This window comes from Chanos chanos, chromosome 5 (genome assembly GCF_902362185.1).
Source record: "Chanos chanos chromosome 5, fChaCha1.1, whole genome shotgun sequence".
Taxonomy (NCBI): domain Eukaryota; kingdom Metazoa; phylum Chordata; class Actinopteri; order Gonorynchiformes; family Chanidae; genus Chanos; species Chanos chanos.
This window is the reverse complement of record NC_044499.1, coordinates 10,201,801-10,216,697: the sequence shown is the minus strand read 5'-3', so window position 1 is coordinate 10,216,697 and position 14,897 is coordinate 10,201,801. Positions and strand designations below refer to the sequence as shown.

The following is a 14,897-nucleotide window of genomic DNA, read 5'->3' as shown; positions in this document are numbered from 1 at the left end:
GTGTGTGTGGTCGCTGTGGTCACGTGACGTGAGTTTAAAGCAACAGTACACAGACACACAATTCCCACCGCTTCCCGAAAGACAATCCAAGAAATAATTGACTTCTCTCGATAGGTACTCAAACGTCTTTTATTTTCTTAACCAATTAATAGATGAAGTTACAAAAAATACACAATACCTCATTACATCCTCAGTGGCCACCTTGCCATTAGGTTACAGTTTTCAGGGATTAAAGAAAGAAATCTTTTGTCCTGGGTCTGTAAATGGTGAGCGACACTGTAAGGATTGGTCTCTGTACCACAGTTCACCACAGATCATGCACACTAGTCATTGATAAAACACACTCAACATAGTGTACAATGGGAGGAGGAAGAAGGCATAGTAAGAGTTCACAAAACACTATCTTTTCTCACACACGTTGTATATGAACACATTGTGAATAAAGTACACAAAAGCCTGTCTCTTGACATTTTATAAGACTCCTTATTCTCAAAGAAAAAAACAAAAAAACCCAGAACTCTCTTAAACCTGCATGTATATTCTAAAATTATTCCACTTTGGGGTTCCTTCAAAGTAAATACATACATGGTTATGAAGAACAAATCAAACATAAACCAAGATAAGATTAATAATCACTGTTCAACACCAGTCAGTATTATATGCCATTGTGCTGGCACATACATAATTAAAAGGTTTAATTATAAATATTATATCACAGAGCCTTCTCATGCGAGTCAGTGATGCTGAGACGCCCTGTGCTACTCTGCTGTTCAATCTAAACTAAAAAAAATTTCACAGACAAGATTAAAGTAAAATATAAGAAAATTAAGTTGGTTTTTTTCCCACTTTTGTATTAAAGTTTAAGAAAATCGACATGTTAAAACAGGAATGTTCTTAAGGTCATCAGTCCTTCATGACACACCTCACATTCTCTACTTGTTTAGATTAAAACAACTGAGTTAGGAAATTCAGGAAAGGACCAAATCAGAAATGGCTAAAAGACATGTAGAACTACCTGGGTAGATAATCAAATGGAAAGGATTTTACAGCATCAGTAACATACAATATGTTTGTCTGGAGGGTGTGTGTGTGTGTGTGAGCATGTGTAAGTGTGAGGGACAGAGATACGATTTAATATATCATCTGTAACTCCTTACAATTAAAAGGGTGATACCACCTAAATAAAATGCTTTCTTCTTCAATAACTTATCTGAAATGGTCAACAACGAAATGCTGCTATGAAGTCTTTTCCGTACACATCTATGGAAAGAATTAGACCTATATCAAAAGCAACAAACCCGTGATGCTCAGTTCTCCCATAAGAAAATAAACGAAGTCTCAGACTTTCACCCCTAAATAACTCAACCAGCACCATTACCAGCAGTGCAGTAATGCCAACAGGCAATCTGTTTTAAAATATGAAGGTCCACCACACAGAACTCAGCCTTACGAACACAGCGGAGAGAGGCTACCTTGGTACAGAACATAGTCTGCCGTGGATATAATCACCTGTGTTTTAGTAACGGGGACACACACAAAAAAAAAAGCTTCTTTATAACACTGATGTGTTCATCTCAACCAGCTTTAAGACGAGGCATGCAAAATGCTCAAGAGCCCTGGTGGGTTACAATACACCCAGGTCACCGGCAACGACAGGTTATTGCACGCAGGGAAGGGAAAAAAGAAAAAAAAAACACTTTTTTTTTTTTTTTGCCTAACGGTTGGACTTTACTGGCTCAGCTCAAGACGTCACACTTGACAACAAAAGGAACGGCTAAAGTTTTCAGAAAATCTTCCCTTTGGACAAATTTGCCAAAAAAAAAAAAAATCACTGGATTATATTTCTGAGTAAAGCTCAGGACTACCATGCATGTTCATAAAGTGATCTGACGGAACTCTAGTCTGTTACTGAAATACGACTGCACCAGCGTGGGCTGAAAAGGCCGAGTGACTTAAAGTCCATTTCTTAAAATTCAAAAACGAGACTTTAATGAGCACTTTTAACACTTCCAAGCAAAATATTGCTGCCACACTTCTTAGTAACTCACGTTCACACACATCAAACATTTATTCACTTTGTGTAAATTAAAAAAAAAAAGTTACTTTAAATGGCCCTTAGTTATTCACTAACACCTACAATTCCTAGTCAGAGGCCATTCGTCTGGAACAGAACGTCACACATAATTCCCTCCATTTAATGAATCATTAATTAATCACGGCTCCTCCTCATAGACCCTGATTGTCTTTCTACACTGGAGAGAGAAAATGAGGTGTGTTCACTGCTGTGTGGATCAGGGCCTGTATGAATCTGTAGGCTTGACTGAGCGCATGCTCGTGTGCGTGTGCATGTGTGTTATGTGCCTTGGAGCTGTTAAAAGCGCTCTCAGAGAAACCATGACTTCACAGGTCGCTGATGAAGCAGAGCTCAGCGCGCTGCCTGCCTAGGCTATCCTGCGAAAATGAGGAAGGTCATATTCCTAGTCAGGTCTGAGAGGAGGAAGAGGAGGGTGTGTGAATGTGAATGTGAATGTGTGTGTGTGTGTGTGTGTGTGTGTGTACGTGCGCGTGTTCAGCCGGAGAGGGTCTGTAGCTAGGCCAGGTGTAAGGAGCAACTGTCAGCACAGTTCACTCACGGCTCCCAAAGAGCTGAAGGAGAAAGAAGAAAATGTAGACGACGTCCATGTAGAGACAGAGGGCCCCAAACACGTGCTCCTCTGGACTCAGAGAGTAACGACAATTCCCCATCAACAGCTGGACGTCAAACGCTAAAAACTAAAGGAGGAGAGAAAAGATATACGGTTATTATTGTCATTAGTGAAGCACAACAAGCATGAAAATATGTCTGTAATAACAGATCAGATTAAAGGGACCCACTAGTGTGAAGACCAAAGCACCCAATCCAGCATAAGCAGTCTGCAACCAAGGTATCTGAGAAAGAGTAAACAGCAACAGACATTTTTTTTTAAATCCCCAAGCCATTGTATACTTGCAAAAATCTCACTTATGTTGTGTCACTGAACAGTAAATGTTCTTTTAACACATGGACCCTTAAGACATACGCTAATGGAAAGTGGAGTATATAGAATTACATTATGCTGCTGTCATTTTAGCAAACTCAAACTTTCACTCTTGTATTTCAGAAGCAGTATTTTCAGTAGTTAAGAGTTTTGAGAGGGCCAGGTTACAGAGGAGATGTTTTATTGTTTGAATGTATTTCTTACATATCCAAAGGGTGCAGTGAAGATTAGAATCAGGCCAGTGATCATCAGCACCATCATTAGTGAAAACAGCAGACCATGACAGGAAGTAAAATCAACCTGGATAACACACACACAGACACACAGAGTTTTTCTATACGGCTCTACTGGAAGGGATAATGGTGCATTTTCTTCAAGCAGCAGTTGAACTTATAGGGGCTCACCTTAGACTGGAAACAGAATAGAGTGACAGCTAGACAGACCAATGCCGTAATGCCAACACACAGCATCACTACTTTGGTGTTATGGTAGCTATGGAGGGGGAAAATAAGGGGAAGGGGAAAATAAATAAGTTTTAAAACATACACAAATTGGAAAAAAAACCCTCAAATAAACAGTTCTGAGTAGACTGTGTCTTACCTGGCCAGCATACCCGCCATGTAGGACATTGCCAGAGTCTAAGAACACGTACATAAAGATTTATCATTTTTCTTATTTGTATGCTCATTCAAAGCATTGAATATATTTTGAAATTGATTTATACAAGGCTTTCTCTATGTAGTTTCACATTTGCTATAACAAAGGCTTATTTAAGAATACAAACACACCTTAATGTTACTATTACCTTTGAGAAAGTATTTACTTACAAAGATTCCCAGGAGGATCAGATTGGTAGGGTATTTTCGTCTGTTGAGAGAAGGCAGAAAAAAGCTTGAATAGGAAAGCAATGAATCACAGTGTGCTTAAACTGAGCCTTCAGTGGGGGAAAAAAAAAATCCCATTTTAACACGCTGTGTATTTTTGTCCTCCATAACAAAAGGCATATTACTTCAGTGAAGTCTGATACATTCCTAAACACATCACCATAATACCAAAGGCTCATTGAAGGGATCAAATGCTAGTGAACAAGTCTTATATGTACCGTGCACTCGTGCTGCACACCAGCGCCAGGTACGTCCCCATGAAGGTCATACTGGGAATGAGACACAAAGGAACTCAACTGCTATAGAATATGTTAAAGATCATGCTTTTTGAGATTAAGAGCCACTGAGTAGGAAGCACTTACTATGAAGCAAGATAGAGGATTCGATTGTACTGAATGAACTGCCGAACGGGCTCACTGCGAACACACAGAGAGACAGACAGACAGACAGACAGACAGACAGAGGGAAAGTGTCATTATGTATACTACATCAGTCAGGATCTCTTTCCTGTTTGGCAAGTGAAGAGAATGTAACTTATAGCGTGCTTAGGAGTGACAGTAAGATTCTCACCAGAATGTGAAAAGTGCCACAACACCAAAAGTCACCATGAGCTGTACCATAAGGATGCAGAACACCTGTAAAAACAAAAACTCCATGATTTGAACGACGGGACACTGACCATCTGCTTCTCTTTAATTGGAGAGAAAGACAGAGTATTTCAGTCCTCTTCTATGACAGCCAACTTCTGTCTAAATCAAGCTCTAAACTCTACTCAAGCATTTTTGGCTAAATGTCTAGCCAAATATCTAAAGTCATGTTTACAAATATTCACTCACTGTATCTGGCAACCGTAGATGGTGGCATCTTGGATGCAATGATAATCAACACAGTATTATTAAATACAACACAATTACTGAATTAACAAAGCAAAATCTGTCCCACTGTTTTTTACACAGGTTTACTTTATTCCTGGAGAGAAAAAAACAAACTCCATGCTACTTTAAATGTTCACTGTTAAGATTATACAGTAGCATCATATCACTGGAACGGTAACACTGCAACACTGAGAAATTACAATAACTTTAGCCATGTCATTACGTTTAGCACGATGAAAAGCTGCAGACAAAAAGCAAATAAAAGAGGCAAAGGGTCTGACCTTACGGATAAACATCCGCCGAATATTCTTGTCCTCCCAGTTGCTTCCGCTCAGGCCATCAATGCTGCCGCTGGTACTTGGATCAGAGAAGGGGGAGGACATATCTGACGCATAAGGGTTTGTGTACCCAGGGCCTGAAAGAGAGAGAGAGTTTAGTTACCCATCTACATACATTAAGAGAAAACAAGTGGCTTTGAGCTGCAAAGAAACCTTATTTTATCTGTTATGACTCACTGGGACTCGGGTGCACATACGCCCAGCTGGGGTGCATGGGCATTGTTGGGGGTGGTGCCAGCGGTGGGGAGGCCGTGTAATGAGGGGCACCGACCCCTTGTTCCTTATCACCTGCCATGGCTTCAGCATAGCTTGGAGGGGCAGCTGGTAAACTCATTGTCAAGCTGATTGGATTGAGGATTCTTAAAAGAAAAAAAGAAAGAAAAAAATAGTTTTTTTATAATTTACTTCCTGTTCATGAAGGACAGAGCAGTAACTGTTCGCATGCATCGTCAATCAACCACTGAGAACTGATACTTTAGAGTATATCATCGTTGCATGGTTGTATGTGTGCATGTGTACTAAACACTTGCCGATAAACACTGAATGTTTGACTGGATATTTTAGACAATTCTAATATTTGTGTTGAATTTGACAATTCAACGTATCAAGAAGCTTTCAAAAAGCACTCCAACAAACAATATTTTGGCAAGGGGAAACTCGTATTACCAGTACAGAAGTTAAATAACTACAAAAGACAAATTTCTAATACAGCGTAATGATAACGGATGGATGAGTACTAGAAATCATTCTGGTGGCGTAAGATAATTTCCTCTGAATGATATTTACTGACGACTACAATATCTGCTAGCTCCACAGTTTCCTAAGGCTTGTTGATAAAGACAAGGTCATCCATATAAACAGGCTTTATTGAAAGGTAGAGGTAGGTTAGGTCATCGACGCCCATCAACGCCCACACTTTCGATTACTGGAACGTGAGTTAGCTAGCTGTGCCCGTTACACAGAAATCTCGCGATCACCTCCATATTCTTTTTATGCTCTCATAACATGTTTATATGGTATCAAACTATATAAAACACTTTACAGCAAGCTGGTTTGATGCTTTGCAATTTCCGAATAGCCAACTTAAATCGCTACTTTGCGGTTAGCTTGAATAGCTCTCTCGCTAGCTATGTTAGCTATGCAAACCAATTTGCTAAGCATCAAAGAGAGCAAAGGCTTTAGGTTACATTCTTTCGCGACCATTCATTGTCACATACTACTTGTATAAAAGAGACGATACACTTGTATTACAATTACAGGAGCACTTCAACATATTACTATGTATGCAAATCTACCATCCAGCCTTACCTGTAAGAGCAGATATGACAGCTACGGAGTTAGCTACAAAAAACAAAACAGTGGTATGGCCAGGTACATGATGACGTACATCCTGTATTAGCATGCATCACGGGAAATTGAGTTTCTCTAGGAAAACGCTAACCACATTTTCCAAAATCAGCCCTGCTTGGGCTGGACCGTAGACGTAATGTGAAAACATTTAAAATACTGAGTAATTAATGTACCACTTTCAACTCTCCGACTTCACCAATTCTCTCTACAAACTTAGAATGCAGCACATCCTTTTTTTTACAAAAAAAGCATTAACATGGCATAATATAGCATAAGACATATCACTCAAACAGCATATCAGTGATGTACTCTTTTATTCAGATTATTGCATTATTGGAGACACAGCCTTAAATAATAAATGACAAAATAAAAAGCTCTTTGAAGAGTGTGAACACATTACATAATCTGTCATATTTCCACTTCTGTTACGTTACCTGAACATAAGATTCAGACTTGTAAAAAAAAGTTCCTAAGTGAACAACATGTTTAATATATTGAATTTTTTTTTTTTTAATTACGACTTCAAACAGAAATCCAGGCACTGTAATACCAGTGAGGAAAACTGCTTGAGGACTGTGGGGGTGGGGGGAGGGGATGCACTGTAGAGAACTACTGCCAGCAGCATCCAGTATAATGCCTCATGGAGTAGCATGCACATTTCCTCAAAAGGCAGTAACCAGTGGGTTTGAAGAATGGTGAAACGCTCTCAGCAGTTGTCTGGTATCTATACATCATGCATCTGCTTGTCGATTTTGGATTTCAAATGTTCTTTGTAGGCTAAGATGTCCTTGTTCCACTTTGTGATGGTCTGCTTCTCACAGACCCAAATCTCCTGAGCCACCTAAGACAAAAACAACAGAATCATTACAGGGGTGGTCCACATGTGTGAACAAAACATTTAAAAAAAATAACACGAAATGCAAAACAGGAACAAGTGCTTATTTTCTCTCCAACATCAACTGTATTTAACAAATCGTCGGCCTATGTAAATCTCACAGTACCTGCTGTATCAGTCGGAAATCGTGACTGACCAACATCATGCCACCCTCAAAGTCATTGATGGCATCTGCCAGAGCGTCGATGGTCTCGATGTCCAAGTGATTGGTCGGCTCGTCGAGGAAAAGCATGTGAGGATTTTGCCAGGCCAGCCAGGCAAAACAAACACGACATTTCTGCCCGTCAGACAGGTTCCTGATGGGACTCACCTATACAGACACAGACATGTGACATCAAGATGAGGTCCACTGGTAAAAACGTCTTTCATCTCTAATCTCATTCAAGAGGCAGCAAAATGAGTGATCGTACAACAGCAGGAGGGACATAAGGGCAATTTCCCCCGTCCAGGCATCCATTAAAACCTCAGAGCATGTGACCTGGCTGACGTCCAACGGGAGCTTTTCCATCAACTAACCTGCTGTTTCCCAGTCAGCCCATATCGGCCAATGATCTTTCTCATCTCCTCTTTCTCCTTGATCTCAGGGTAACATTTCATCATGTACTCCAGAGGAGACAGGTCCAACTCCAGCTGCTCTGTCAGATGCTAAGGGAGAGAAAAGCCAGTTGAACCACTGTTTCAAACCATCCTTTTTCAGTTAGGTTTATAGGCTACATGCGTCCGAAATACTAATGTTGGAATATTTTAAATAACTGCCAGATGGCTCATGGTGATGCTTGGTTGACAAAGTTAATACCTCCAAAACGAGCGTATAGTGTGAATATTCAGTTTTATTGCATAAGCCATGTATTTGTCGTCTGTTTGGGTTTACCTGATGATACCTGCCAATTTTGACATGGGAATGTTTTCTGATCATGCCATCAGTAGGAAGGAGCTGAGAAGAGAATCACAGGAAACATAGATTAATAAATTCTACATTCACTTTGCCTATGTAGAGCAGCACTGCTCACAACAGATTTACCAATATTGTACATGTTAAAATTATTTGCATGCGCAAAAATCAGTAAGCAGCAGTGATCAGTGTTACAAAATACCACGACCAATTACCGACCACGTTTCTACTTTACATTCACTGTCAATGTTTAATATCTTTTATTCAACATTAATACAAGTAAGAAATGACACGTCGTCTTTTTATCTGAAACGCGTCATAAAGTGTAACGTTTTAAGTATGCCACCTCTCCAGTGAGGAGTTTCAACAGTGTAGACTTTCCAGCCCCGTTGGGCCCCACAAGGGCCACCCTGGTATCCAAGTCAATTCCAAACTCCAGGTCCTTATAAATGTAAGGCTATAAGAGAATTGAGAGACAGGCAGGTTGATACACATTTTTTATGTAAACGTAGCTTCAGACAAGGCCAGCACAGCTGATCTTCAAGAAAAAAAAGAGAGAGAAAGGGGGCATGTTTAGGAGTACTTACCAATCCGTCCGAATATCTAAAGCTAACGTTCTGAACCATGATGACAGGAGGGGGGATCTTCCCACAGGGAGGAAAATAAAATGACAGGGTCTGATACACAGGGGAGGGAGAGAGAGAAAAAAAAAGTCTTTGTTATTTAAAATCATAGGCAACTGTTGAAAGGTGGTGTTATCCTATAGCCGTGTTCTTCAATTCTGCTCCTGGGGGATCCCTTCCCTGCATATCCTCTATCCTTGCTCCAAATACACCTGATTAGTGTGACTAATATGCTCTTGATTAAACCAGGTGTGCTCAGCCAATCAAAAGTGCCACTGATGAGTTCAGCCAGGTAGGTGGAGCAGGGGAAGATGGAAAAATGTGCAGAGCAGGGGTCCCCAGGAGCAGGATTGAGAACCACTGTCCTATAGCATCAGCTCAGAGCTGTACTGAAATGAGCGCCTGAGGGTTGGGTGTATCGGTCAGTTAAACGCTTCGGTCTGGTTTTGTCAACGCGCCGCCTGCACAGAGAACTAACGCCAGGCACGTGCGCTACAATTCGGCCTTTTGTTTACATCACACCTGCACAACAACTAAACCCCGAAACATACAAAGTGACAAAGATACAAGTTCAGTGCAATACACTTTCAGAGCAACTGCACCCACATCAGAGTTTCAAAAGCTCACCTTGTCATTGACGACACGCTCAGTCAAACCTGAAGCAACCATCTTCTGCAGCGTCTTCTCTTTGCTCTGAGCTTGTCTGGCCAGCTTGGCAGAGCCGTGGCCAAACCGCGCAATGTAGTTCTGCAAACCAGGAACAAAGCACACTGTCACATGACTAAGGTACCACCACAGACTGAGCTGTTCCAAAGACAGAGCACATTAGAGGCTGAACTATACACTAGCTGTGAAAAAGATGTTTTGTCCAGGTAAGCTTTGAATCTTAAGCCATGGGTTAGGCACCACGTAGGAGGCATAATAAAATATTGTAAATTGATCAGTGTTGGGCTCACCTTCATGTGTGCAATCTGGTCTTGCTCCCAGTTAAACCGTTTCATCTGATTCTCCTCCAGCTCCGCTCTTGTTTTCACATACTGGTCATAATTACCCTAAATGCAAACAAGGAAAGGCAATCATTAAAAAAAAAAAAAAAAAAAAGAGAGAGAGGAGAAAAAGACTTGTGTGAAGCTCCCCTGAGACGAAGACTGGGTGTTCTTACCGTGTAGTATTTCAGTTTGCGCTGGTGTAAGTGTATGATGTTTGTGCAAACGCCATTCAAGAAGTCTTGAGAGTGTGAAATCAGGACCAAAATTCGTTTGAATCTAGCAGGTGAGAAAAGGACAGTGTAAAATGACCGCCATTATTGTAAAATTTAAATTGGAATTCAAAAAGTAATAATCTGATCTAGTAGAGAGACACTCTTCAATAATCGTTAACATTAGGCTAATAATTATATCTAAAAATCATCTCCCTTATTTACATTTAATTCCACAATATTATGGTCACAGTTTAACTTCAGATAAAACTACCAATAGAAATGGAGCATGGGATTTGTGTCAGCTGATCAGTTAAACGCTTCGGTCTAGTTTTTGTCAACACATCACTCGTACTGAGAACAAACCTGCTTGACGAGTGTGCTACAATTCGGCCTTTTGTTTACATCACATCAAAACATAAATCCCATGAGAATCGCAACTTGATCCCACTGCACCAGCGGTTTCACAGGAAGGTTTGATGCCGAACTCCCAGTGAGTAGAACCACTTACTGTTTAAGCTCTTCCTCTAGCCACACACACGCATCCAGGTCCAGGTGGTTTGTGGGCTCATCCAACAGTAACATAAAGGGCTTGAGGAACAGTGCCCTGGGGGGTGAAGAGGGAGATGAAAACATAAATAAGTGAGGAACAACCTAAAGGGCAACCTAAAGGGCAAACCAAAAAAAACAAAAAAAAACAAACAAAAAAAACAGGCAAAAAGAGCTGCAAGGATCAGAAAAAACGCTTCAAACCGTTTTTTGTCACTGTGCCAGTTGCGCTGAGAACTAACTGCTTGGCAAGCGGCACTTCATTCGGCCTTTTGTTACATCACATCTCAGCAGCTCTAAGACTAACCGACTATTCTATATCTCCATCGGGGGGGGGGGGGTTAGTGGCTGACATTAGCCAGTCTGACAGTACCTTACGGATAATGTGTGTTGACAGTGGTATAACTGAGTGACACATGGATTTACCTGGCCAGGGCAACGCGCATCCTCCAGCCGCCGCTAAAGTCCTTCAGTTTCTTCTGCTGCATGGCGGTGGTGAAACCCAGGCCGTGGAGGATCCGAGAAGCACGCATCTCTGCTTTGTCTGCATCCAGCTCCTCCAACCGCTCATACAGCTCCATCAGTTTCTCACACTCCGCTGAAAAAACAAAGACAAAACAAAAGCATGAGGCAGGGGAAAAGAAAAAGGAGTGAGGACCAAGATTCACAGTGATACATACCTGACCTCAAGAAATGAGGTCAGGTATAAGATATAATTTATTTGTTTGTATATTTTTTTTTGGACACATGTCACATATCGACATCTGTTCCTCATCAAGAAGTTTCCTTAAACACAAAGAACTTCAAGGAAGATGAACCTGACGAGGCATTTATTGTCCCACGCCTAGGAAAGAAAACTGGCACAAGCAGCACAGTCCCTATGAAAAACGTGGTGCGTCCCTCATCAGTAAACATGACCCATAAAGATCATGTGGGGTTGTCTTGTGTGTGTGTTTGTGTGTGTGTGTGTGTGAGAGACACTCACAGTCTTCATGCGCCAACCTCTCTGCCTCCTTCTCCAACTTGATCCTCTCCTCATCCACCTCCATGACACACTGCAGGGCGGTCTTCTCGCTGGGAGCCATCTCGCGAGTCAGGTGGTATATGTCTATGTGCTCAGGAATGGGCACCTCCCTGTGACCGATGGCTGACAGCAGCATGGACTTGCCTGAAAGAAAAGGACCTTGTCTCTTAACACTTAACATCAAAGCATTTGGCCACGACTACCGTCAGATAAAGACTTCTCTCAGAGGGTAAAGCTTCAGTAGAATTAATGCTCCAACGAATTAAAGTAAAGCCCCAATCGAACACAAATTATTCTATTTTTCAAAGACCATTAAGTACCTGGATTAGGTAAATCGAGTGCAACTGTGAAAGGCTGATGAAAAAGCAAGTAAAAACGTGGCACTCCTGGAAGGTAAATATTCTATTAGACTGCCCTGCACCTTGATTTCTAGCAAAAGGAGCTAGCAGAGGATATAGATCAAATCCTCAGTAAGCCTGGTAGATCCTGTCACCTGAAGGTGGCGTTACCTGTTCCATTGAGGCCAATGAGGCCGTATCGACGTCCAGAGTTAAGCTCCAGGTCTGTGTCACTGAGCAGCTCCTGCCCATGGAAAGTGAGTGACAGGCTACTGATGTGGACATCTGTGCTGTTGGGGTGAGACGCTAGCACCCCAGTCACTGCCCTTGCCTCCGTCTTCTTCAGCTCAAACTCATCAAGCTCCTTGGTCAAGCTGGCCACTCCTGCAGCCAAATACAGTTTTGTTAAATCACCTAATCGTTTGGCATAATCAGAATATTAAGTAAAGCAAACCAGTAAAGACCCATGTCTTGCTGCCTTAAAGTTAAAGTTAAAGTTATGCTTAACAATATCGCCTGGAGTACACTATAAACGATAAACTGGAATGCTGGAAACTCACCATTGACCTCGGCTGCACCGTTCTCTTGGGTCTCCGGTTTCTCTCCCTCTCCATTCACATCCTCGGGTTTCTTTGTGCGCTGACGAGCTTTTGCGGCTTCTTTTTTCTTTGCCGCCTTCTTCTTGGCTAAATCGGACGGCATGGCGACAGTCTACCTCAGATACAAAAGACGCCCTGTGAACAAAATTAACAGAGGAAAAAAGATGGGACACGTGAGAAAACGTGAAGCAGGCGGCATGAATTCAAGATAAAGTTAATTTATTAACTTAAACGCTTCGTTAACGTTTTAGCTAGTATAATTTGGCAGACTTCGTGTTCATTTATATCAATATACAACAGTGAAATGGTTGTCATTAGTATGAGTTTTCAAACGCTGTCCAGCCATATCTGTACTGTGTCATATCCACCTCCAGTTTTTGGGGTTGGTCTTTGTTTCCATACCTGGGATAGCACTTCGGAAAAAGAAAAACCAAAACCAAACACGTGGACATCCTTCCATCTTTACACGTAGACCGCAAGAAACCATAATTTTGGTCAAAGCGGTTAAAAAAATCACGTCTGTCTCTATTTAGCTAACTGTAGATGAAGAGGATTACTCATCTACACCACTGTTAAAATGATGCATTCGCAGCTAGGGGGAGAAAGTGGTGCATTGTACACTCAATCGCCTACACGGTCGGCAGTGGCTCGCAAGGCCCAAAGCAGGCTAGCTATATTGCAACAGTGGCTAAATTGAACACCGGTTTAAAGAAAGTCGTTTTCAGTGGATTCTATCGTCAGACATGGTCGTAGCAAGCTCATAAATTAAAATATACCATGACAATCCAAAGTTTCGACTAGGTTTAGCTAACTTAATAACCAGTCCGCTACATGGCTGAAAACCGCGTGGAGCTTCATTCGTCTAAGCGTTGGGTACGCAGTAGTACTGAAACAGGCAGTAACCGCCGGCCTTAAGCTTTCCCGTTAAACATCGGTTTAATTAATCAATCGCATGTACAGGCTTTTAAGTTGGTCCTTCAACTACAGTTAAATCTCTGAAGATAAAGCAAACGACAAAACTTTCATTCCGGGACTTTCAATTTATTGCCATACCTCTTTTCTTCCTGATCACCGGCACGCTAGCAGTTCCATGGACTGAAGAATGGTGCTGCGCGTGTCCCCAATACCGGCTCATCAACCAATCAAATACCGAACTTTACTGATGACTCCACCTCCTCTTGAACTTGTTGAGGCAGAGAGGGGGTGAATAAATACCAGAAATGCGCTATAGTCACGTTGTGAGTCATCTGTCGATGGGAAGTATGATTCAAGAATATAAACGTATAACTGTCTCCATAAGTAATAAAGATAACAATAAAATCAGTTGACGTTATTCCCATAGCTACCACCGTGTGACTGCATAAAGGTGTGTGATGCAACTCATGGTTCGAAGAGGTAAAACAAAAAAAAGGTTCGCGGGGGGTCTCGAAACATTTATATATACTATGATATATAGCCCTGAAGAAAAATTTAACCCCCCTGATTGTCAGTGTATAATTCGCACGCTGATGCAACTCAGTTCATTTGGTTCAGACTTTACTGTACTATCCGCATCTTTTACCTTCTGAGAAATTGATCATATGAAATGAGTATCTCACAAGTAGATTTCTTTTGTCATTTTGCACAGTTTATTCAGAATTTTTCTTCACGGATAACAAAATGGTAAATGTGAGCATGGTCACTTTCAAATACTATAGTGATAAAAGAAAGGGAGGTGGGTGTGAATGCGACTAGCGGCTTTCACATGTGGTTTACTTACCACTCCAATCTTGTGCTTTTATGCATTCAGTTCATGCAGAGCATAATTACATACAGTTTAATGCTGAACCCAACATATGTACAAATGTCTACTCTTGATTGCTTATGAAGGCTCAGATTTTTTTTGTAAAAATGAGAAAAAGAAAAGGAAAAAAAAAACAGTTTTCTACAAATAGTTTACTTTTACCTTTGGGAGACCTGTTTGTGCATTGGTGCTTCAAGACAATTATATCACATAAATAAGAAACTCTTCTGTTACCTTTGTAACACTTGAATTAACAGTATTTAATAATTAATTAAAACAAACAGACTTTGGGATACATGTTAACAAGTCTTGTGGTCAATGATTGTGATGCTGGCCCTCTATAAAATCATGTAATAGTTACAGAAAATGCTTTTAACTTATCTGAGAACTTTGGTAAGTGCTTAGGTAATGTGCATCCACTCTTAATTTTTAAGGCAATAAAAATCCAAAAATGTTAATTAAATCATGCTAAAAAGGTGCTCTCCAAAAATGAGCACTTCAGAAATGTGTTAAATGTCCCCATGCAACATGC

The 14,897-nt window shown here is 41.0% G+C and overlaps 2 protein-coding genes across 2 annotated transcripts; both read right to left on the bottom strand.

Moving 5' to 3' along the window:
• Nucleotides 1-133: 133 nt before the first annotated feature.
• Nucleotides 134-6,458, bottom strand: faim2a (Fas apoptotic inhibitory molecule 2a). The gene is made up of 12 exons (XM_030775548.1): nucleotides 6,423-6,458; nucleotides 5,292-5,473; nucleotides 5,058-5,191; nucleotides 4,472-4,536; nucleotides 4,264-4,317; nucleotides 4,120-4,170; nucleotides 3,845-3,884; nucleotides 3,618-3,655; nucleotides 3,422-3,509; nucleotides 3,222-3,317; nucleotides 2,875-2,928; nucleotides 134-2,772 (listed from the first exon to the last, which is right to left on the bottom strand). Exons 2-12 carry the CDS (start codon nucleotides 5,446-5,448, stop codon nucleotides 2,626-2,628), a joined length of 924 nt encoding a protein of 307 aa, XP_030631408.1. The 5' UTR covers nucleotides 5,449-5,473; nucleotides 6,423-6,458; the 3' UTR covers nucleotides 134-2,625.
• Nucleotides 6,459-7,072: 614 nt separating this feature from the next.
• Nucleotides 7,073-13,683, bottom strand: abcf2a (ATP-binding cassette, sub-family F (GCN20), member 2a). Its single transcript, XM_030773849.1, has 15 exons — nucleotides 13,636-13,683; nucleotides 12,544-12,717; nucleotides 12,155-12,367; nucleotides 11,607-11,789; nucleotides 11,048-11,219; nucleotides 10,584-10,679; nucleotides 10,037-10,139; nucleotides 9,831-9,926; nucleotides 9,502-9,621; nucleotides 8,839-8,928; nucleotides 8,598-8,708; nucleotides 8,231-8,293; nucleotides 7,876-8,004; nucleotides 7,466-7,669; nucleotides 7,073-7,305 (listed from the first exon to the last, which is right to left on the bottom strand). The coding sequence occupies exons 2-15, from the start codon at nucleotides 12,683-12,685 to the stop codon at nucleotides 7,189-7,191; spliced, it is 1,839 nt and encodes a 612-aa protein (XP_030629709.1). The 5' UTR covers nucleotides 12,686-12,717; nucleotides 13,636-13,683; the 3' UTR covers nucleotides 7,073-7,188.
• Between the last annotated feature and the right edge of the window lie 1,214 nt (nucleotides 13,684-14,897).

What these genes read in the sequence shown, in the direction of transcription:
- faim2a (XM_030775548.1), bottom strand. Translation starts at nt 5,448, where the DNA reads ATGAGTTTACCAGCTGCCCCTCCAAGCTATGCTGAAGCCATGGCAGGT. An exon ending in GTGGCACTTTTCACATTCTG is followed by an intron (nt 4,318 to 4,471) that starts GTGAGAATCTTA and finishes GTGTGTTCGCAG; the next exon opens with TGAGCCCGTTCGGCAGTTCA. An exon ending in GTGTGCAGCACGAGTGCACG is followed by an intron (nt 3,885 to 4,119) that starts GTACATATAAGA and finishes TTCTCTCAACAG; the next exon opens with ACGAAAATACCCTACCAATC.
- abcf2a (XM_030773849.1), bottom strand. Translation starts at nt 12,685, where the DNA reads ATGCCGTCCGATTTAGCCAAGAAGAAGGCGGCAAAGAAAAAAGAAGCC. An exon ending in ATGCGCGTTGCCCTGGCCAG is followed by an intron (nt 10,680 to 11,047) that starts GTAAATCCATGT and finishes TTCACCCCCCAG; the next exon opens with GGCACTGTTCCTCAAGCCCT. An exon ending in GCAAACTGAAATACTACACG is followed by an intron (nt 9,927 to 10,036) that starts GTAAGAACACCC and finishes GTTTGCATTTAG; the next exon opens with GGTAATTATGACCAGTATGT.